We start from the raw sequence: 25,018 nt of genomic DNA, 5'->3' as shown, positions 1-25,018 counted from the left end.
CAGAATCAATTATTGTAAGGTGACATTGGTTTTATGTTGGGAAGTATTTTTAAGAAAAAACTGAAATATCTTGCTTGCATAAGTATTCAATCCGTGCTGTGGATGCTCCCAGTTTACACCGATGAAAGAAATTGCCCTAACGAGGACACAATTACCTTACCATTGGCCTCTACCTGTGAACCATTAAAGTTGCTGTCACATTTTCTGGATAAAAACCCCACTGTTGAAGGATCATTGGTCAGGCTGTGAATCTGAAGGAAAATGAGCAAAGAGCATTCTACAGAAGTTAGAGATAAAGTAATACAAATGCATAGATTAGGGAAAGGATACAAAATAATATCCAGTGAGCACAGTTGGATCAATAATCAGGAAGTGGAAGCTGCATCACACCACCCAGGCACTGCCAAGAAAAGGCTGTCCCTCAAAACTCAGCGCTCAAACAAGAAGGAGGGAGACTTGTGAGAGAAGCCACAGAGAGGCCAACAATCACTTTGAAGGAGCTACAGAGTTCAGTGGCTGGGAGTGGAGTAATGGTGCACCAGTCAACCATATCAAGAGCTCTGCATAACACTGGCCTGTATGGGAGGGTGGCAAGGAAGAAGTTGAAGTTAGCCAGAAAGCATGAGAGTGACCCAGCTGCGATGTGGGAAAAGGTTTTGTGGTCAGATGAGACCAAGATAGAGCTTTTTGGCCAAAACTCAAAGCACTATGTGTGGCGCAAACCTAACACTGCCCATGCCTCAAGACACACCATCCCTACAGTGAAGTATGGTGGTGGCAGCATCATGCTGTGGGGATGCTTCTCATCAGCAGGGACTGGGCATCTTGTTAAAATTGAAGGAAGAATGGATGGAGCAAAATACATGGAAATACTGCAAGAGAACCTGCTTCAGTCCGCTAAAAAACTGAAGCTTGGGAGGAAATTCACCTTTCAACAGGACAATGATCCCAAGCACAAGGCCAAAGCAACATTGGAGTGGCTCATGAACAAAAAGGTGAATGTCCTACAGTGGCCCAGTCAAAGTCCTGATCTCAATCCCATTGAGAATCTGTGGCACTATTTGAAAATTGCGGTCCACAAGCGTCGTCCAACCAACCTGAACAACCTGGAGCAAATCTGCCAAGAAGAATGGGCCAAAATCACTCCGACACTGTGTGCAAAGCTGGTACATACTTACCCCAAAAGACTTAAAGCTGTTATTGCAGCGAAAGGTGGCTCTGCCAAATATTAATGTGTGGGGGTTGAATACTTATGCAAGCAAGATATTTCAGTTTTTTATTTTTCTTAAAAATATTTCCCAACATAAAACCAATGTCACCTTACAATAATTGATTTTGAGTTTCAGTGTTTTAAAACAAAATATCAAACAGAACGAAATTTCAATGTACCATTTGTAATTCAGTAATATGAGAGAATTGGTCAGGGGTCTGAATACTTTTGCAAGGCACTGTGTGTGTGTGTGTGTGTATATATATATATATATATATATATATATATATATATATATATATTACACATACAGTACTGTGCAAAAGTTTTAGGCAGGTGTGAAAAAATGCTGTAAAGTAAGAATGCTTTCAAAAATAGACATGTTAATAGATTATATTTATCAATTAACTAAATGCAAAGTGAGTGAACAGAAGAAAAATCTAAATCAAATCCATATTTGGTGTGACCACCCTTTGCCTTCAAAACAGCATCAATTCTTCTAGGTACACTTGCACAAAGTCAGGGATTTTGTAGGCATATAGTCAGGTGTATGATTAAACAATTATACCAAACGGGTGCTAATGATCATCAATTCAATATGTAGGTTGAAACACAATCATTAACTGAAACAGAAACAGCTGTGTAGGAGTGTGGCAAAGTGGTGAATACGTGCAGGTGAGAGCAATGCAGAGCGGATTAATCACACAGACAACGTTGTACAGGTGCAAGGGTGTTTATTCAATTTATTAAATGTCCAGAGCCTTGAGGCAAACCTGCAAAAAATAATAGTGTTGGAAGTGGTACAGCGGCGTGTATCACTTCTGATTTATAATCCCACAGGTTTGACCCGTAACCCTAAGTCCAGTTCCTTCACCCTCACAAAACACAAAACACAAGACAGTGCGTGATTTTAGTGCTAGTGGTGAGTTGAGTGGTGAGGTACGGGTTTTTCGCTGGCCTGCGGCTGCAGCTCCGGATCGTGCTCAGTATTCTTTAGTGACAAAACGACACACAAGACACACAGTGTTAATACACAGACACGCAAAACACTCACGGTTCTTTAGGACACAAAAACGGGCTCCTTCTAGGTTGTTTGATTCAACCATATGCAAAGGAACAGATCACGTACGCTACCCCCCTATTTATATCCTCGCTCATGACCCCTAAGTTAACGAGCGTATCCGCTCCTCCAATCCTCGGATGCCACACCGTTTACCGTCGGGGTCGTGGAGTTTGGATACCGTAGCTCCGTTCCTCTCCTAAATGACCGACTTCCACCTACCCTACGGAATAGATTGTCGTGCCATTTAATTAAGGGTACTCTGATCCTCTTGCACCGTGCCCTCACAGGTCGAGAGGGAGATCTAACACCAAAAATCATTCGATCTCTGTCACAAGGAGGAATAAAACTGGGTGAGGAACAGCCAAACTCAGCTAACAAAGTGAGGTTGCTGAAGACAGTTTACTGTCAAAAGTCATACACCATGGCAAGACAAAGCACAGCAACAAGACACAAGGTAGTTATACTGCATCAGCAAGGTCTCTCCCAGGCAGAAATTTCAGGGCAGACAGGGGTTTCCAGATGTGCTGTCCAAGCTCTTTTGAAGAAGCACAAAGAAACGGGCAACGTTGAGGACCATAGACGCAGTGGTCGGCCAAGGAAACTTACTGCAGCAGATGAAAGACACATCATGCTTACTTCCCTTCGCAATCGGAAGATGTTCAGCAGTGCCATCAGCTCAGAATTGGCAGAAAACAGTGGGACCCTGGTACATCCATCTACTTTCCGGAGAAGTCTGGTCAGAAATGGCCTTCATGGAAGACTTGCGGCCAAAAAGCCATACCTCCGACGTGGAAACAAGGCCAAGCGACTCAACTATGCACGAAAACACAGGAACTGGGGTGCAGAAAAATGGCAGCAGGTGCTCTGGACTGATGAGTCAAAATTTGAAATATTTGGCTGTAGCGAAGGCAGTTTGTTCGCCCGAAGGGCTGGAGAGCGATACACGAATGAGTGTCTGCAGGCAACAGTGAAGCATGGCGGAGGTTCCTTGCAAGTTTGGGGCTGCATTTCTGCAAATGGAGTTGGGGATTTCGTCAGAATTAATGGTCTGCTCAATGTTGAGAAGTCGGGCAGATACTTATCCATCATGCAATACCATCAGGGATGCATCTGATTGGCCCCAAATTTATTCTGCAGCATGACAACGACCCCAAACATACAGCGAAAGTCATTAAGAACTATCTTCAGCGTAAAGAAGAACAAGGAGTCCTGGAAGTGATGGTATGGCCCCCACAGAGCCCTGATCTCAACATCATCGAGTCTGTCTGGGATTACATGAAGAGAGAGAAGCAACTGAGGCTGCCTAAATCCACTGAAGAACTGTGGTTAGTTCTCCAAGATGTTTGGGCCAACCTACCTGCCGAGTTCCTTCAAAAACTGCAAGTGTACCTAGAAGAATTGATGCTGTTTTGAAGGCAAAGGGTGGTCACACCAAATATTGATTTGATGTAGATTTTTCTTCTGTTCACTCACTTTGCATTTTGTTAATTGATAAATATAAACTATTAACATGTCTATTTTTGAAAGCATTCTTACTTTACAGCATTTTTTCACACCTGCCTAAAACTTTTGCACAGTACTGTATATATATATATATATATAATGTTTTTTTTTTTTAATATGATTGCAATGGAAGAGGAATTATGAAAATTTGTATTGCAAGGAGGTGAAACACATCTGCTAATAATTGTCTTCGGTGTGTTAGACAGACCTTTGTCATGCCCTACGCAACCAAAAGGTACGACAAAGATCTTGACCCTTATGTGATGTATGAAAGTACCTGCCACAGTTTCAAATAGACTTTGAGTACCACAGTATTTCTCATTTTGTATTCGTACCAAAGTGAAAGAGTGTATAACTCTTATTTTGTTTTTATTTTGGCAGGTTTGTTAGAATAATGACAGAATAAATCCCTAGAGTTTTTTTTTCTTTTTTCTATGAATGCTGCAGGAGATCCCAGAACAAGGATACCTAATAATGTAAAAATAATGATTCATCAAACGCAGTAGTAACTGCATGTTCAAGAGCCCCCCCCCCCCACAATTTTTGCCTTGCGTTTTAACTGTTGGCTGCCTGCAGCTTCTTTTAACTTGGCAGTCTACCATGTTTTGTCACATGTACTACCAACTTTATCTGAAAGCTCACTTGATTTTAGGTTTGTATATATAGGGGCATACAGTTCAGAGATGGTCAACATGCAACACTTAAAAAGCTTTATGTTGTTTAACAATCATTTCAATCACAATTCTGAAAATAACATTATTTGACAAATTGGGGGGCGAAACGTCCAGTCAATTGTTTATGCAGTGCTCTAGTTATTGGATCTCAGCTGGTAAACGTCCAATCCTAGTGGACCTGGATGCGAGCGAGTACCTGGAAGTCAATTGGCAATATGGCGCTTTGACAGTATACTGTCCACTGTCTTGTGTACCAAGGCTTCTGCACCCTTCAAGCCTACAAACCCTGGGAGAGTTTAGATACGAGACTGAACGATCATCTTGATTTCCACTTTTTGTTTTACCGCTTGTTTGGTCTCTAGAGTATTACATTTGGCTCAGAAAATCATTACAGATATGATTGCAATGGAAGAGGAATGATGAAAATATAGTCTCAGAATTAATTCCCCAAATGTGTTTCATATACACAGTCAATGCTCATTAAGACAAACTTGGATTAAACAAATTTCCTGATACTATGAATTTTCTATATGGTCCCGAACAAATTTAGCAGTTGCTTATTGTAAATTACAAATTGCCCTAGTTCAATGTGTGTAATATGGGAAATGTTTTAAGTTGCACCAGGAGGCTGTGCGGTCCAGTGGTTAAAGAAATGGGCTTATAACCAGGAGGTCCCCGGTTCAAATCCCACCTCAGCCACTGACTCATTGTGTGACCTTGAGCAAGTCACTTAACCTCCTTGTGCTCCGTCTTTCAGGTGAGACGTAGTTGTAAGTGACTCTGCAGCTGATGCATAGTTTATACACCCTAGTCTCTGTAAGTCGCCTTGGATAAAGGCATCTGCTAAATAAACAAATAATAATATACTCTATTTTAGTGCTATTTTGGTACTACTGATCCTATGATGCATTTTGAGTTGCCATAGTGCTTGCACATCAATTCCATTTCTATGAAGCACAGAAATGAGTGACCAGTGCTAAAAATGTGGATTATCCTTGCAGACAAAAGTGGAGGTGTTGAATTGCACCACCGTACAAAAAAGGAAAGATGTTGCTGCAGATTTCAACGTTCCCGCAAACACTTCCTCAACCATTCTGAAAAACTGGGATACAGTAATACAGGCCTATGAACAGCAAAATTGTGGATGCAAGTTGACAGCATTTCAGATTTGCTGAATACCCTGATGTTGAGGATCCCTTGCTTTTGTGGTTTCAAAATGCCTGTGATTAGAATGGGACATGCAGATATCAAGTTGCAAATGTATACTTTTTCACTTACACTTTCACTTAGAACCGTATTTTCAATAAAATGCACAGTACTTTTACATTTATAATACTTTTCATTGTACTGTAATTGAAATTTGATTTCAATGTAACTTCAATAAAAACTCCTGATAATAAGAATTACTGATCAGTGAAAAGACCTTTTTCGCTGGTCCCTTGCAATTCGTATTAATGAGAGTTGACTATATTTTGTATTTGTTTTCTATTGCTAGAGGATAAACACAATGATTGCTGTGGGTTGATCTTCCTGAAAATGAAAGTTGTTAAAGCATACAGTTCCCTGTACCTTCAATTAAAACACCATATTTTTACAATGTCACACTGGTATGCACCAAATAGTACATCACTTACATGCAATAAATATACATTGTTACACAATAGCACCATCTTCTGGATCAGATTAAATTAGCACATATATTTCTGCCTGACTGCTGAGTGTAGTACATTCCTAAGCTTTTCTAAAAGATGTTAAACTGCAGAGCAGGTTTTCTGGTTAGGTTAAGACTTTAAGAATATGTGGTAAATAGAAGGCTTTACAGTAGCACAAGTGTTTTGTACCAGCCATATCCGAATTCTTAGCTTCCATTTTGGAACCCATGTAGCAGGGAGGAGAAAACTGACTATATCATTGAATTCAGTGCTTTGGATTTATTTAATATTGGTTTGTAAGTTGAACAAATAAAAAAAAAAGAAATGGCCACACCATAAACACAAACAAAGGCTTTGTGTAGAGCACTAGTAAGCTAATACCTACTCAAGTTTTACAGGGAGTCACTGAGCATAGTATGACATCTGCTAAATAACCAGCAATGAGTAAAAACAGTAATTAGAATGTTACTGGATTATCACAACATTAACAATACAGAACAAACCCATTCTAAAAATCTGAACTGGGGCTATGGGAACAGGTAGGACATGTCCATACTTGCCATAGTAAACAGCAGTTGGTTGCTGACCTATTAAGATACATATATAAGGTGCCTTAATAATACATATATACATCAATAGTTTATTTTGATTGCTTTTTTAAAATTATTATTTATAGCTGTAGTTTTTTTTTAAAAAATGCACTGCCATTTTAAATAAATTTTAATTTTAAGGAAAATTTGACTTCATTGTTGTAAACCTAATTTCAGATCTCCATTAAACACTAGGATTTTCTTATATATTTTCCTTGGGCTTTAGTCTAAACAACACTGACTGTGCTGGTAGGTGGCTATTAACTAGTTAAACCAATAGGGAGTGATATGACACAGAGCGTTTAACCCATATACTTCTGGAATTATATCCTACACCTCCACTGCATACTGGTCCCTTTCAAACAACTAACTGATGCATTCTCTCATTAATCTGTACATAAGGTGGTGCACAAGAGGCAGGAGGCTATGCAGATGACCTTTTATTGGTTATATGGACAAATCTCAAAAATGGTCAAGGGTTGTTTAAACTGTTTCTTTTTGTAGGGTTCCATTTTATTTTATGAAAAACTACATAATTCTGGGTGCTTCTTCACATGTTCACTAAGCCTCAAACACAAGAATATACCCACTCTGCTGTACAGTATAATATACATATTGTTGGCTCAAGCTAAACAAAGTTGTTTTTGGGTCCTTCCAATTCCGCCGGAACCTCTGTGTTTGCAGCTACAAGTACATGCCATTGATGAGGTAGTCTGACTCCTCCGATGTTATAGGTTGCACTTTCTTCAGCTTCTTTCTCACAAGGCGTAAGCGGCAGACGACCATTAGCAGGAGCAGGGCGGTAATGGCCAGGCCCAGAGCAAGAGGCAGTACAGCACCTGGTGAAATGATATTCCAAGAAACCACTCTTAGACATGCCTTCAGGGGAAAACGGAGCGAATAAACAACGCCAGCTGTGTCCCATCGGACATTCTGCAGTATCAGTCACTGAACACAGAATAGTAAATAAACACATTTCAGATTCCTTCTTCGGAAAAGATTAATGTCTCCACTATCAAACTGGTTCCAATAGAAAAAGCACATTAATAGACATTCCATTACCACACAAACATCCATTACCGTATATAAAAGGCTAGTGACACTGCACAGTGTATGTTGTATGTATATTTAAGTTCTGTTCTGTTTAGGTTAGTAAGTTCTTCACTTACGGCTTGAATGTTTTTTGGTTTATCTCTAAATATGTCACACATAGGTTGAGACTGAGGAAAACAGGAAGCCGGTGTTGAACCTCAAAGTGAGTGTAGCTAACAAAATATTTCCACAGATATTCCCCGCTATGCACATCCGTTAACTATACACTGTAGCTCTCAGTGCAGTTTGTGAAAAAACTAATGTTTTATCAAACATGTACATTATTTTCATTTTAAAACATGATATCCAGTACTACAATAAGTTCAAGAAATCTATTTGCAAGAGATGCTTCCAGATTATCTTGCACTTCCTGGGTCATTTCACCTGGAGAGTGAAATTGTTCCCACACCTTCAAGGCTAATTTTGCTGTCGGTAACCAACCAGCTGCTTCCCCCTAATGATTGACATGCTCTCCAGCCAGTAAGATGCTTTGACCTGGAAGACACTGCAGGGACAGACTTTCTGGAAGCCAAGGCAAGCAAACGGAGAACCTTCTTGAATCTAGTGCAGTCCCAGACACCATGTGTTAAAATGAAAATTCAGCCAGCATAACAAATGCAGTATGTTTTGTAACAGAATATAAATTCTCTGGTAATGCATGTCCACATATTGTCTCACCTGACTCTGGGACTGGGTGTCCACCTCCAGCTTCACCTTTATCCACTGAATCTTTCTCTTGTGGAGCATCAGCTTTAAAAACAACAGAAAAAAAGATACATGTCAAAGAAACAAACAGCCCTGACTGGTTACCTACTTGGCCCAAAATAACATTCTTATTCATGAATTTCTGCAATGCTGAATCCCGGTACTGTGAATTAAACGTATCATCAAAAAGGGATATTATAATGGCTAGGTTGATAAGTGTTTTTTTTTAATTCACCCTTTAACAAGCGGTATGTGTTTGATTTTCATTTTTGATAAGATTTGACAGAACTTACCAGGCTCATTGTTTAAGCTGGAGGGAGGATCAGTAGAATTGTGTGGTGGGTCTTTGTCTAAGAATTAAAAAAATAGACATCGGTACAGTGTATTAAGTTTATTAACAGGGCTTACATAACCATGACTCATGTCTGCATCACTCATGAATAAACAAGAGTAATGACATGGAGGAAAATAACAATATTCAGCCACATGAGGGTAAGTTGTTATTAGGATCAAGGATGAACAAGACAACTGTAACATGTTCTGCACACTATATGTTGTTCCCATTTTAAGGGTCTACAAAGTCAAAGATTCTAAGGCTGCCACATTTAAAACATTTTGTAAACATGTAAACTACCTGCAGTGAACTAAATGGCACTATTTAAACGATGGGCGGGGCCTTTTCAAGAAAAAAAATACTACCAAAATACTCAGTACCTTGCAATCGGGCATTACGCATTATTTCACATTTACTGAAGTACTAAGTAGTACATAATCCACTTGTCAGTTAAGGAGTAAAAATAAATTAGATACATAAGGAAAAGGTATTTGCACACATGTGTTTATTAGTTTTGTCTTATGGCTAATTAACATAAAGCATGATGTTAATTTATACTCTGCAGGTCTACAGATAATTTACACAAGCAAATTTAAAATAAAAAATTGACACGACAAAATAATAATTTTAAAATGGGCTCCACCTGGGGGGGAGGGGGGGGGGGGGGAGGGATAGACTTGTCAGCTGCTTAGCAAGTTTATAGTTTATGGATTTTCTAAACGTCCATTCGTAGTAAACTAAACTAAAGGATTTACATGTTTAAAGGTGTAAGCCTTAGAAGAGTTCTAGTCTAACAAAAGAGTATATCCAAATACCATCTGAAAGTACTGCCCCTTAAGTACATCAGGGGTGTGCAATCTTTGAAAAAAACTTGTTGTCCAAGGGATAAAATGCTAGAAAAATCTATTTGGCCTTAAAAATCTACTTGCCCCCTCCCCATTGCACAAAACACACACAATAAAGTAGAATATAGCTTGTAGGATGTTGGTTTGATTTAACAGTGAACACAATCAATCACTTAGTGATTAACAGATGCAGATCTAGCCTTGTAGAGCTTGACAGGTTCTCTAAATTCTTGAATACACAAAAGGTTCCCTGTGACCCCACCTCACCTCAACAAATTTATAACATACTTTAAGGAAATGTTCCTTTCAGTGCAGTTTGGAACACATTTGCTAGTAAATTTAAGTAACATACTAAAGCCCCTTTCACACTGGCATGCTGTACTCGGGTCAGGACCCGGTGTCATGCGGGTCGGCTACGCGATTTCACACTGCTTTTGATAAAGCAGGGTTGACCTGGGTGACGTTTTTCCTTTTGTTATTTTTGCACCCGAACGCTTTGCATTCTGACATAATTCACCCGGACGTCGTTCACTAGTGTGGGTGACTGTCAACGATATGACGTAACAGCAGCGCCAGAAAGGTTCCAATATGGTGGCGGCCTGCATTTCCAGCTGACCCAGAAAGCTGACAAAAAAATTGAAATACTGGCCAAACGATTGACTTTTTAACAAAATTGGCGCAGCGAGACGCATTTGTTATGTATACAGAGCATTTTGAGAGCCTTGTTATTTTGAGTACAGTTCCCCTTTAAGAAAGCAGCATCATTTATTTGCTAATTTACAAACATAAATACTGGTAATTAGTCTGTATGTTGCCAGAAGCTTTCAGGCAGCCATTTCTGGGTTTCTTTGTAACCAACAGAAGATCAGCTTCTTCCACAGCTAGCCAATCAGAAGTCATAGGTGGGACAGAAACACTTCAGCAATTCAATTTTCAGAAACTTGCGCGGCTCTCTATAAACATACTCAGAGTGTCTTTCTAGCAACAGAACGAACATAGGAAAAATAAATAAATAAAAACTACTTGTCCGACGGGAAAAGTATAATGGCAAAACTTGCACACCCCTGTACACAATGGTGGTAAAACATGCAGGGGATGTAGTTTGCTTTCCCTCAACAGGTTTATAATCCTACCAGTAGCCGAGCCCTCACTATGTAAATAGTAGACACTTAGCTACTACTTAGCATACACATTTAATAGGGGGGTTCTCCCGACCAACCAAGCCTCTATTATCCAACCTCTATCAAAGTCTGTCTGCTTTCTTGCCCATCGTGACTGAGACTAACTTTCAACAGGAAGATTTACAGAATAAATGTGAGAGATGCCATCAGCATAACACCGTTAGTTTTGTTGGGCTAACCCTTGTAACTTGTAAGACCCACAATGAAATAAAGAAAACAAAAAGACTTCTGTACCTTGTTTCTTTACACATTCATTGACGCAGTCTGCTTCCTGTAGGAAGTTGTTTCCATTGCCTTTGCAGCCACCATAGATGAAGTGCTTGCAAGTCCCTGTGGAAGCATCAAAGAACCAGCGAGGAAAGATACCTTTGCAAGGGCCAGCAGCAGGGGGCGCCAGACAGTACTCTGAGAACAGAAACGCTGTTTAAAAACTGGATCTAAATGTAAATGCCCATCTGACACAAATTAGAGGGCCAGATGTATTTTTCCCATGTTCTGTGAACAATGTTGCATTTTGTGTGCACTAAATTCACAAGCAAAAAAAAAAAAGTGTACATTTTATAATTCTCAATAGCCTTTCTTATTGATGTGCATACATAATGGTTACATAAGCATCTATACAGTATAGACTCTGTACACAAGTACCTGTAACATGTTTGTTGCTTTGTGTAGTCTTTCCCTGAGTTAATGGGGGATTGGCTTCTTCCCTGTTGTATGTATGTAAGGATGGTTGCAGTTTTTCCATTGTTGTCTTCCTTGGGTCTTCGGCAGTGGTCCTGTATTCACTCCCCTCTGTCAGGATCATAGTCTTCATCTGGTTGACCCTCTCGGAGGAGTGGGTAACATACTTGCGGCTTCCTTTAGTCCCTTCAACTGAGGGAAGTGAAGACAATAATCCTTACTAAGCAGCAGTGAGTAAACAATTATTTCTAACCATTAATGTTCAATATAGCCTACCACTAATTTTATACTTTATAACGGTTTAATCTAAAAGACATAGGTGTCATGAACACCTTAAAAAAAAAGTTTTTCATTTAAAATATAATCTAAGGCAAAGTATGAATTTATTAGGCCCAAGGACTTTGAATACATCCTGAGCAAACAAATTGAAACATACTATGAACATCACACAGTATTTGAGCTCACTGCTTTGGCAGAAGGCTTCGTCTGACCCGTCGAGACACTGCTTTTTTCCATCGCATGCAAAGGTGATATCCACACAGCAGCCATCATCACACATGAACTGGTAGCGGGAGCAGAGCCCTGGACAGACTGGGGGACAGAAATACTCGTTATTATAGCCAGCAGGGAAAAATGCTCAAGTACCACTGTCCAGTAATGACCTACTCTGGGACAAGAGGGACTAAAGGTTTACACACTATGCTGTCAATGTGTCTCTCAAGAAGCAAGCAATACCTGTCCACTATTCCAGGAATAAGGAAACCACAGACAAAGCACGACAAGACAATTACATTTGATTGAATTAAATACATTGTGTCTCTGAATGCTAATGGTGTTCGCCTCTCTTTCAGGAGGGATAGAGATTTGTTCCTATCTGGCTCGTGACCTTCATGCTGTACTAACATTTATTGGTTTTAGATTTTAATAATTTTTCCAAGGATAAGGTCAGGATGGTACTTCTATATTTTAGCAATTTGTCTGGCTTTTTGAAAGTTTGTTTTGTTTTCTGCTCTATGGGCGTCACTACAGTAGTGTAACACTGGCTTTCTTTACAATAATGTTTGGCACCCAGAGTGGAACATTATTTTTCTATCGTACTGTTTGTCTAAATATGCGCCAAATTCCAGGGACAAATTGAAGAATCATCATCTTAGTGAGACAAAAATACACTGAATGATCTTCTGTAATCGTGTTGCAAATCTTGAATTAAGAAATGCATATCACATAACAGCAATAGCACAAGGACTAATGAAACTGCTTAAAAAAAAAAAAAAGTGGACGAGCTGTATGAGTGCATTGTCACGATTGTCATGAAAGCACATTCAGTCATTTCACAACAGACTGTGCTCAAATCTGTTTATACATTTATTTACAAACACAAATAAAAATACATTAGTCGATGTATATACACAGCTCCAGACTGTCACTGACAAAACTACTGAAATCTCAACAGCAAGCCAAACTCTGTATAGCTCAATCAATAAAACCTTTACATGCGATTTCTAAGATCATTACATTGAATCCCACTGTTGAAAAGTATTTTAATACAAAAGTATTTCTCTTATAATAAATATATTAGTTATATCCTTTCCTGGACTAATCTGGAATTAAGAATCGTACAGTGTACATGTGACATTCAAAATATTAGCATAGCTACTCCTTAACTACCATAAAATGGCACACACTGGCACGACACTTAGAAGTTTGTTGTAAACCTAAATAAAATGTCTAAATAAAAAAAGAACATGATGAAGTGGATTTGTTTCAGTAATAATTGTGCTACCATCATTACATGCTCCCTCTAATCATGTTGCAAAACTTGACCTCATTTTAAACTGAGCAGCGTACTAACCTGCAATGATTTTGAAATACAAAATCAACATATACAGCATTTCTGTTTCAATACTATGTTTTCCTCTGGACATTTAAGCATGAAATATAGTGCACAGCTTGGGTTAAATAACAGCTTGATCAGCAGGGTACTTCGCTGTATGCTGATAAACAAGTCATTATTCTGTATTTGTGTAATAGGAAAGGTCAAGAAGAAAGCATTAGCCTTCGCTCTGTGCTGTTATCACATACTTTAGCTAGATTGCTGTAATACAACAATACAGTTCAGCTTTAATCCACTTCCTAGTCCAAATGCAGATATACAGGAAATACAATTAAAAGCAAGTACTTGTTTAATAACAGTCCAGTTGTACTGTTTTCAGCTGCATGCTCATAGGAATCAGACCCAATTCCATATATATTTTGACCTATTTTCCATTGTAATGTGCAATTCTGCAGCAAACACCTTATCTATTTGTTAATTATTTTTTAGTCTAATGCTTTGGAAGAATATATAATTGTCATTGCAAGTACAAATAATGGATGTTGAGCTCTGTTTTGTCATGAGTATGGTGCTGAGGTACTCCTTGGTGCAGTAGCACAGCCCTCACTCCTATACGGTAAGTAATACTGATAATAAATAAACTGTAGAACTCCCATCCTGACCATTGATAGCTATATATAGAGCACATAGGGGTCTAAATTATCTAAGCAGTGTCAGTTTTGAATACAAATCACCCATGTAAGAAAATCCCCAGCTGGATTACTATAATATTAAACAGTGGCAGTATTCAGACTGGCCACTGACTAGAGCATTAAAATACAACACATAGTCCTCACATTACATTTTTTTTCAACTTCATGATTTATTGACAAACGAACCTTGAACAAGTTGGTAAAATGTAACACCAAAGCAATAGACAGAGAAGGAGATGAAGGAGGAGCTGACTGACAAAAACATAATTTCTCTGAGACACATCTAGGTGTTGTACCTGGTGCTTTGTGATCTGATTGGAGAACAGTGACTGTAACGTTGTCTGAGCTCTTCTGACCCGCAGTGTCTGTGACTGTCAGCTGGAAGTGGTAGGACCCTTCTTTTAGGCCAGTCAACTTCAATATCCCAGGCTGAGGAGCCTTCATGGAATAAAATCAACAGCAGAGTTAAACAGTGACGGATCTGAACAGCAAACAAACAAAAACAAAATATAATATAAGGTACAGTAAACACAGGTACGTATGGTAAAGCGTGGTAAAAACATATTAAAATCATGGAAAGAACATGAGGAAATGCAAAATTACCACGCAAATGTGCCACGGAAATCAGTAAAGGCTTATAATTTCCATACTGCATGAATAGAAACTCTGGTATCTTCCATAACTCTTACAGGTTGTGCATTTCTATTCATTATTGTGGCAGGGCGGAAATTTCAACCTGTCAAAACACGTGGGAATGTGCCTGGCGCCGACAATTGAATACATGATTATGATCCAGCCACAGGTGTATAAAATAGGTGTTCACGGGTGTTAGTTTAGAATTAGAATCGAGAATTAATGTCGGTGTTCGTGGTGAAGGTTAGGGTTTTTTTATTATAAATTTTATTATAAAAAAATTTAAAAAAGGGAAAAAAAGATCATAAAAAAGCATGGTGCAATAGCATCGCCAGTTACAGGCAGAAAGAGCTCTGTGGTGCGGAGCTTGTGGGACGTGTGCCCATACGAAGACCCCCTCTGGATGGAGGCCTACTATCGGGGTGAGGTGAGCATGGCAGAGGAATGGCTCTGCCTGTAGGTGCGCCAAGTACCGGCCTCGCAACCTCCAAAGATGGCCCCTCTCTCCTTCCCAGTGCTGAGGGATGGTGGCCTGGACACTTTCCTCTCCTGCCTCGAGGACCAAGGTTGGTACCTCGCCTGTGCAGAGCCTGGGCACTAGACAAGGTGCTGCCCCTTTCAGGGAGCAAAGGAGCCACCTGCCCTGGTAAAAAGGGGAGGAGTGGCCGTCCCCGAAGACGAGCAAAGAAGCCGGTGCCAGCTCCAGAGCAGAAGAGTGAGGAGCCAATGTCACCATTGCCAGTATACCACACATCCCAGCCAGCTGGGATGACTACCTCAGCGCGCTCGAGGTAGAATCTTTTGTTTAGGTACTACACCAGGTTAAATAAATCTAAGTTTGCAAGCTATGCTTTCAGTGTTGCACATGTTTGGGAATTTCACCTGGAGGGAGAATTTGTCCCCACCCCCTTAAATGGCTTCCTTCCTGTCATTACTCAACCACCTTCTTCTCCTATTGATGAACATGCTTGAAGACAGTGCTGTGTAAGTGCAAGTGCAAATTGATAACCTGACAAAAGGTTTAGAAACTGAGAGCTTCCTTTAACCTAAAGTAGTACCAGATGTCCTAAAATAAGAATTCAACAATTGCCAATAACATGTTAATGTTGTGACAACTAATTTAACTAATGTGCTCTTTGCTATATTATATAAATATATACATATACAGTATATTTTTGAATTTTATATATATAGAATAACATCAACCAACAGAAGATCTGCATTTTCTCCGTGGCAGTCCAATCATAAGTGAGCGGAGGTGGGACATAAACAGTTGAAGGTATTCTCTGCCTCGGCTGAAGAGTAAATTTAACCAATGGGAGAGTGTCACAGGTGGCTTTGTGTGACATGTGAGTGGTGACGTCAGGTTCAGGAAGCAGCAGTCAAAAACAAAGTATGAGCTGAAACTGAAGCGCTATGGCTGTGCTCAGTGTTTTATTAAAATAATAAAGAAACAGTTTAAACAAAACAAAACCACTTCCACAAAACAAAAGGGCATGTTGACCAAACAAATAAACAAACAATAACGAAAAACAAGTATATCGGTATATAGCGATTGTTTTTCTCTTACTTCACAAATCACGTCTCGCCTCTGACACTCTCCACCTTCTGAGCCGAGTGGGTCTTTTATATTCGTGGCTGGAGCCTTAATCACCTATTAATAAATTACCTTTTTAAGGCTCCAGCCACATTCCCACGAGAGTTCTAGGGAAGGGGTTTTAACCCCATACCCACGACTACATATTACAAGACCGGCTCTCTCGCCGGTCTCAAACAGCAAATAATAAAAGACGGACGGTGCTCGACCGCCCGCACATAAACACAATAATGATTAGAATGGACGGCTTCGTCCGCCCGCCTACAAATACAATAATAATAATAATAATAATAATAATAATAATAATAACAACAACAACAAATGAAAACATACATAAATAAATACCAAGGGGTGGGCACTTTGCTCCCGATCACCGCTCGCATCCAGTTCAAGACTCTTGTACTAGCCTACAGATGCCTTGACCAGTCTGCACCCAGCTACCTCCAGACCCTCATCTCTCCCTACACCCCCACTCGACCTCTCCACTCCGCCTGCACTAGAAGACTAGCTCTACCACCGCTACGCTCCCCTGCCTCCAAAGCCCGCTCCTTCTCCACCCTTGCTCCGCAGTGGTGGAATGACCTTCCTACAGATGTCAGGACTGCCCAGTCCCTGACCACATTCCGGCGCCTCCTTAAGACTCACCTCTTCAAAGAGCACCTGTAGAACTCCTCTGTTTGTATCCTGGGACACTATCACCCTTCATGTAAATGTGCTTTATTTTGCTCTTATCAGCCCCCTATTTTACTGCATTTAATCCTGTACTTCAGAATACTGTAATCTGCCAAGTTTTTAACCTGTAGTACTTTGTATTTAATCACATCCTGATGGAACTATCGCTATTTAATCATATCCTGATGTAACTATCACTATTACCTGCTGTATTATTGAATTGTGGTTTGTCAAACTTGTACTTTGCTTGAACAAAAGTTATCGTATTTCTTGCTCTTATTGTATTACTTGTATTGTAACGCTTGAAATGTTTTTGCTTACGATTGTAAGTCACCCTGGATAAGGGCGTCTGCTAAGAAATAAATAATAATAATAATAATAATTTCAGTTGAAGGTCTTGGGAGTTTAACCAATGGTGAAGTCAAAGATCTGCCCTGGTTTTGCTGCTGTCCAATCATTAGTGAGCAGGGGCGGGACATAAATATACTAGGGTAAGAGGTATGAGAGTAGCTGAATTTCATGCAGTATTGCTTATTATAAAGACTGTTATTGAGAATTATGTTGAGAACTTCGAAGTAATAGTTAGAATTACTTTTTACAAATTAAAAAAAAAATGTCATCAGACAACGGAGGCATCGTAGTTGATTTAGTTACAAATCAATTTTCACAAAGAACTTTCTCAGAAAAAAATGTCCTGCATAGTAATACTTAAAAAATCAATAGAATCTAAAAAAAAGAGAATTGGGTCTTTTTAAAAGCATTTTTATTACTGTTTTTATTTTAGTAAATGTAACAAATTTTCACAGAACTGTTCATTCGGGCCACTGGCACTACCTATGAATACTTTTGAATTTGCATTTTTGGAGTTTTGCAAAACAATTGCTGAAATAAATAATTGTAGACATCTATTTCTTGTAACTTCTTTTCCTCATCCACAAAGGCAAAACTTTTGCTACAAAAGATTTTTCCTAAAATTCTTTGTTTTGGAGAAATTTCTAGAATTATAAATTTCCATTTGGGTATGTAAACTTTTGACTACAACTGTATATATACAGTGTGGTATATATATATATATATATATATATATATATATATATATATATATATATATATATAGTGGTGGCTAACTCGACACCTTCACTTAATTCTCTTGGTCTTGGTCCCGGATTTTCTCCATATAAAATATATGCATCCTTCCTCTTTACATTTTTTAATTCAACGCCACGCTTTACTCGTAACTCGACACTTATTACCAGTACTGAAGGGATAAAAACTATTAAAAAGACTAGTGGATAACTTGACACTGTCGTTTCACGCGACTGATCTACTTGACACTCTTGTTTCACGTGGCTGACCTCTGACTGGAAACGGATCGTTCGTTCACTCATTCATTCGCAACTACCAAGTGCAGCTGGTTACAGACTACTATCAGTTCATAATGAGTGAGAAGTGAAAAATGAGTTCGCATTCAATTGGCTTTAAAGCTCAGGTTATTCCAGATAACAAAACCTTGTCAGCAGAACTTTCAAAGTGCGTGTTTTTGCATGCGAAACAATCGACAATGATTGATTTATGTGTGTGTGACAGGCTGACCAAGGTAAGGAGACTCAGAGTCAGGATTTTGTGTATTTTGTTTTAATTAAACAAAATACACAAAACAAAAGGCACGATGGCCAACCAAAAAGACAAACACAAAAACAGGCTTTAAACAAACTATATCAAGAAAACAACTCTCTCTCTCTCTCTCTCTCACACACTCTCGCTCGCTCGCTCGCACGCACGCACGCACGCACGCACGCACGCACGCACGTCTTCTCACAGACACAAACACTCACCAACTAACATACCCAACCACTCCCTTTTATACAGGTGCCTGGGCTAATTGGGCAATTCGCACCTCATTAGCCCAGGCACATTCCACACATTCCTCACACAAACTCACTGAACCAAACCCCAAACTCACTCTAAACAATACAAAAAACACAAAACCACCACAAAATAGGCTGCACCCCACCACAGTGTGGAACTGTAAGTTATTTATTATTGTTTTTGTTATTTATTAAGTTAATTCTGTAGAATGTACATTTGTTAACTTTTGCTATTTAAGCCGTCAAATTAGACAGTACAAGCCAATAACTAATAGTCAACAGTTTGTGCACAGTTTGTTTTAATAAAAATAACACTGTCGTTATTTTACTAATTGTTATTTCAATCGAACTCTACAAGTTGTACCGAGTTTGTACAGTACTGTATACTGTAATTGATTCAATCACCGCAGTTCTTTCAACCATTTTCATAAGGACATTTAACCAAAAATAAACTTGTCAATACTGTAATAATGTAAAGGTGTGAGTTCTGTTACTTATATGCATGTTAATGCCATGGCTCATGTGCATCCGTGGTTAACTTGACACACTAAATGGAATCCCATGGGACGTCGTGTTGACTATATATATATAATAATAATAATAATAGCTGGGCTTCAGTGAGTTACAGGAAAATAATTCCATCTAGGGTTTATGTGACGTCATAATTTACAAGACAGAAGGTCAAGTAATTTATAAACTGTCACAGAAACCCGAGATGGAATTGTTTTCCTGTAACTCACTGAAGAGGCCCATACATGGATACCCTTGTGATGCTAATACTAAAGAAGACGAGGTTCAGCAGGACAGTTGGGTTTTTTTAAACGTAGTGTTTCAGTCCTGTACAGACGCTCTATGTCGTTATCTGTTAGTGTTTCAGCTTTATTTGGATAATTGTCTTTACCTTGTTTTAATTTCCTGCTCCTGTCCAGTTTCTCTGAGATACGTGCCAGCTTTACATAATTTTTTTTTTTAAACATATTCTCATTTTGTTGATCGTTAATGAACATTTCTGTACTGTGGGTGTTGTCGAGTGATTGAAAACGAGACATTTTGTGTCTGAATTGAAAGTGATGGTCTCGAGGAGTCGAATAGGTCAAAGTTCACGTATATTTTCCTCTAGGGGAATTATTACTTTTTGACATCACTACTGTGCTATTATGCTTTTTTTTTCGAATGGCTCAGGATGCAAATATAGCCTTCATCCATGTATTATATATATATTCAGACAATACATTCCCAAATTACTGATGATTTATTGATAATGTGAGGCATATTAACCAACTGCTGAGCTTGCATGAAAGAACATGGCAATACAAAAACAATGCATAAAATACAAGTTAGACTGACAATGGAAAGTCCTGAAGTTTCTTTTTTGTATCTACTGTTTTGAAGTGAGTGGGAGTACCTGAGGGAGGATTACCACTTAGTTTCAAAAAGAGAATAATTATCCCTGGTACAATTTAATCTGCAGCCTCTCATTTGCCTATTGAAGTACAGTGATGTCAGGCAACTGAAGTGAGCTGTGTTAACAAAGGGAAGCTTTGTCCTCGGTGAGGTTGTAATTTGATAGCATCTAATCTAAACCCCAGCAGCCTTTTTTTTATCCTAAACCCTTTACTCTGTACTCAGCTTTACAATCAGGGGACTGCTATATGTTATACAAACATATCACAACTACTGCTTGGAGCCACTTCAAGGTTAATTAGTAATGTGGCCAGTCTGAAACCCTCAATGTCATATGCTTTATAGTATTGCTTCCTTACAGAGTGTACCCTATTTGGGCCATGTGTGCACAAAGTTTTTATCAGGAAAAGTAAACAAACTCTGCATTGTTCTCTAAACACAGGTGAATCCTTAGATGGCTTACTGTAAGCTGTTCCAAATGTTGATCTGGCCAATTTACCATTATGCTGGATAAGTTAATCAAAAACCAATCAGTAAATATAATCATATCCTATGTTTCATATACAATGTAAGAGTTAATCTATTCAATATAAAAACATTTAGAGCCAGAACCTACAATATCCTTGTGACTACTGTACATCTGGCATCTCAGCAATCCTTCAGCACTCAGCAGTACTGTGTTTTTTAACACAGTTTAAGAGAGACCATTATTGAACTGTTCCTTGTCTGCAATCTTCTCTATGTTTATATGGTCATTACGGCATAAGCATATTATATAGTCAGACTATTATTTGTAGAGGTTGTCTTACTGTAGAATCTAAAACAACATAAAGTTTCAGGAAGGTAATTCTAAGAATACACCTGTAGGGAGGTAAGGAGGCTGTGTGGTCCAGTGGTTCAAATCCCACCTCAGCCACTGACTCATTGTGTGACCCTGAGCAAGTCACTTAACCTCCTTGTGCTCCGTCTTTCGGGTGAGACGTAATTGTAAGTGACTCTGCAGCTGATGCATAGTTCACACACCCTAGTCTCTGTAAGTCACCTTGGATGAAGGCGGACGCTAAATAAACAAATAATAATAAGTAACAAATAAGAAAATCAAGCACAGATTAGATCAGGATACCCTTACATTCCTCTTAATTATCAATCAATTGGTAGCCAATAATAATCAATACTGGTAAATTTAAACCTACCTCCCAATGTTGTTTGTGACATGCTTTGAGTTTACATACTCCTCCTTAACATCCTAAACCTCCTCCTCACTTTCAGCCTTGGCAAGGGGGTGAAAATATAAAATGTCTAATCATCTGCTAATATGCTAAAACTGCATGAGTTGCTTTAACTGAATGTCCAGTCTGGCAGCTGAATGCACTGCAATGCACAAACCATCTAGACAAAATTATAAGGATGTATAATTTGAGGATTTGTAATTTATCCGATAGTAGATCTTTTTTGACAATCAGGTTTGTAGACTTTCTACATTCAGGTAGAAATAGCGGTAAAGTCAGTCTTGGGACACATACTACTGTCCTTTTGAAATCTGCTTGCCACTTTGTCACTTCTGTGAGCCAAATATTTATGCTGTAATTTGGAGCAAAATGGCATTTGCACAAGAAATATTCAATCTCTACTATTATTAGTGCAATACAGTTTTTCTATGCAGTTTTATGTTTATATTGAACACACATAGTGTAAAGGGGTGCTTTACCAAGACAAACATCTATTTTCTTACCCCAAATTAGCTTTATCAACCTAATCACTTCCTGTGCCATAGGTCACATGGTAAGGTTACATTTAAACAAATAGAGTGAATTTGACATGCAGCACAGGAAATCAGCATAATCTGCATTAAAGTAAAATACCAAGAAAATAATCTGCAACAAAAGAAAGATGGGGTCTGTGATATTAAATGTTGCAAGTGCACATTGAAGGCAAGGGATTTTATTTCAAACAATGGTTATCACAGCTTTAAACCCAGTTAACACATTTCAAATAAACACAAGAAATTATGTTAAATGCTTACTTGAGCTCCATATCAGACAGACAAAATAATCTAGCGCTTGTACCTTCATATCAACAGAGGGGTCACCCTGTAGTAGAGTCCACTCATAGCGGGTAATTGCCTGATCATCCAGACTGTCTCTGCCATCCAGAAGAACCCAGTCTGTAGGTAGCTGGAGCACCACATCCTGGCCAGCATCACTTCGAGGAGGCTCATCACTCACTATACAAGGAATAAAGGGATTGTAACAGATGATTACGGAGCACAGGAGGGGACACAGGAAAAAAATGTATAGATCTTGTGCGCACGACTTGAGATAAAAATATTGCATACATGAATCATTTGCCATTGTAAAACAAACACCAGTGATACAAACATAATATTCAATCCACTACTACAATATCCACTAAACCAAATGTTTTTATTTTAAGTATAATCAACAGTTTAAGATACTAATATAATTATACATCATAGCAACAAAAATGGCAAGAGCAGCCTGTCTGCTTGCTGGCTAGTGTTTCATCACCTTTCCTGCTGGAATTTTACTGAATTGGTTCATTGTATCAGATTTAGATAGAAGTGCCTGAGTGCAAGACCAAGTAATGTATCTAAACTTGGCTTACTGTATGTTTCTGGGGGAAAAAACTGAACATTATAAACCACAATAGTGGGTTTTCTGAACATACCACCACCAATACTGTCCTTCCCTGCACCCCCAGGTAACACCACAAACAAGTAAGCCCCATGGTCTGGCATTATTGGCAACTGTCATTGTGACAGGATACAATATCCTTATGGTTTAGTCCCACCCAATTAATTGGATGAAATGTCAATGCAAAATGTACATTAACATGTGCTGGGATACTCAGTTGACTGACCACGTGATATGACACTTCCAGTTGTAAGTGACCAGTTCAGTTAGAGTCTAAACACCTTTAATGCTGAAGGCTCAGTGACACACAACCTAACATTCAATTTACAAGAAATTACTCGCTGTTCTCAACCACCTCGTTACATATCTACCACACCTGTGCATCAGTAATCATTCTTCTTTACTGTGTTTTTTTAGACTCCATAGGGAACAAATAATGAGTTAAATAAACAAAATTCACACAATAAATGAGACGACTTTCCTTATAACCCATCCGCAAACACAGTTACGGTATGTAAATTGTGCTATTTTTTCTTCTTCTTTTTTGTTACTTCATTTGACTGATCTGTAGACGGTTGGAATTCGTTTTTATTCTAGTAAACTCCATTAAATAAAGCCAGACATTCGGTGGGATGTGAACTATGACTATAAAACTATATAATATTCAACGCATAATGTTTTTAACTTTACAATATATTCCACAGACGTAACCTACGTTACATAATGTACCTGTAGTCTGTAGACCATACTCTTGTGGTTATAGATCATGTATACATTTTTACATAAAAAAACAAACAAAAAAACATGTTTGCTTTTTAAAGTGTTGTTATATTATCTTCTACACAAAAACATATATTGAATAATAATAATAATAATAATAATAATAATAATAATAATAATAATAATAATAATAATAATAATAAGCAACACACACACACCTTGTAGTGTCGCATCATCCACTGGGCTATTTACATGAGGCCCTTTCCTGGAACCTGTATGTTTATTCAGATCTGAATCCGCGCCCTTGTCACCGGGGTAGAGGGTGTTGTTGGAAGCCAGACTGTAGCTGCTGTATCCCTGATGCAAGGAGAATTTGCAGACATTTCTGTTTTTGTACGTACAGTTGAATAAAAAGCAATTGAGACTGTCCTCCGACCGCTCCCGTTCCAGCTCTACCACAGCCACTGTGCAACGAGGGTCGGAACAGCAGGCATGCAGGCAGTCTCTCCAGCTGTAAATTCTTCCAGGAGCTGTCAGGAAGGTGGCCCCCGAGTCGATGGAGTCCTTCGCCCTGATGATGTAGTCCTCTATGGCATTGAAGCTGTCCAAGCACACATCCACTGGCCCCATCCCATCCGATCTCTTCTCTTCCTGACCTTGTTGGAGGTGCTTGCGAAATTCATCAAGCAGCTCTTCCATCCCTGAGATCTGCGTTTTTAAATCTGAAACACGAGACGATTTGGCGAAAATGCATTGCCCCATCCAAAGCAAAGCGAAGCAGAGAATGTGGAGACGGTGCTTGTGCAGAACCCCGTACGGCGGTGGCATATTTGCGCAATGCATTTGTAGTTTATATTTAAGAAAAAAAAAAAAAAAAAAGGTTACTAAAAAGCAAGCCCCACGTTCTCATTTTCCCAGTAATATAAAGGTCGTGACGAACGTACTGATTTGCTGCGCTCAATTAAAACAGCCCTCTTAGATGGTAGGCAAACATTCGCCGTCTCTTGTTCCTGTCGATTTGCACTGTAAGGAAACACAGATTAGTTATATTGATAACATGGTGGTACTGTACACAGCTCAGCACTAGGACTGGGTGACAGCTCCATCCAGCGCTGTAGAGAGAGCTTACACAGCCACCTGACGTCACAGAAACGTAACAGAATAAAATGTTGCTTATTTGCAAATACAGCGTTTGCTTATCCAATTAGAGCAGGGATCTCCAACCTGGTCTTGAAGCCTGGATATCCCCAATCATGCAGGTTTTATAGGTGTCTTTCTGTCATCAATGGTTAAGAACATGTTAATCTTGGCTAATTAAGCGAAATATTTGGTTCAATTAAGTAACTGAGAGCTCAGGTGAAACAAAAAGCATTAGACCATGTAGCTCTCCTGAACCAGGATTGGATACCCCCGA

General features: G+C 39.0%; 1 protein-coding gene across 1 annotated transcript; it reads right to left on the bottom strand.

The window, feature by feature from the left end:
• Window positions 1-3,751: 3,751 nt before the first annotated feature.
• Window positions 3,752-24,720, bottom strand: LOC117410929 (low-density lipoprotein receptor-related protein 11-like). The gene is made up of 9 exons (XM_034017891.3): window positions 23,823-24,720; window positions 22,297-22,454; window positions 14,353-14,494; window positions 11,996-12,121; window positions 11,495-11,722; window positions 11,084-11,254; window positions 8,783-8,839; window positions 8,463-8,534; window positions 3,752-7,531 (listed from the first exon to the last, which is right to left on the bottom strand). Exons 1-9 carry the CDS (start codon window positions 24,445-24,447, stop codon window positions 7,377-7,379), a joined length of 1,734 nt encoding a protein of 577 aa, XP_033873782.1. The 5' UTR covers window positions 24,448-24,720; the 3' UTR covers window positions 3,752-7,376.
• Between the last annotated feature and the right edge of the window lie 298 nt (window positions 24,721-25,018).

This window comes from Acipenser ruthenus, chromosome 6 (assembly GCF_902713425.1).
Source record: "Acipenser ruthenus chromosome 6, fAciRut3.2 maternal haplotype, whole genome shotgun sequence".
Classification (NCBI taxonomy): Eukaryota; Metazoa; Chordata; class Actinopteri; order Acipenseriformes; family Acipenseridae; genus Acipenser; species Acipenser ruthenus.
Note: the sequence above shows the minus strand (reverse complement) of the source record. Positions and strands in the feature narration are given on the sequence as shown.

Excerpts from the sequence above, each read along its gene's own strand:
- LOC117410929 (XM_034017891.3), bottom strand. The coding sequence starts at position 24,447 with ATGCATTGCGCAAATATGCCACCGCCGTACGGGGTTCTGCACAAGCAC. Across the intron at positions 22,455-23,822 it reads GGATGATGCGACACTACAAG|TGAGTGATGAGCCTCCTCGA; the intron begins GTGTGTGTGTGT and ends TTCCTTGTATAG. Across the intron at positions 7,532-8,462 it reads ACACCCAGTCCCAGAGTCAG|GTGCTGTACTGCCTCTTGCT; the intron begins GTGAGACAATAT and ends TCATTTCACCAG.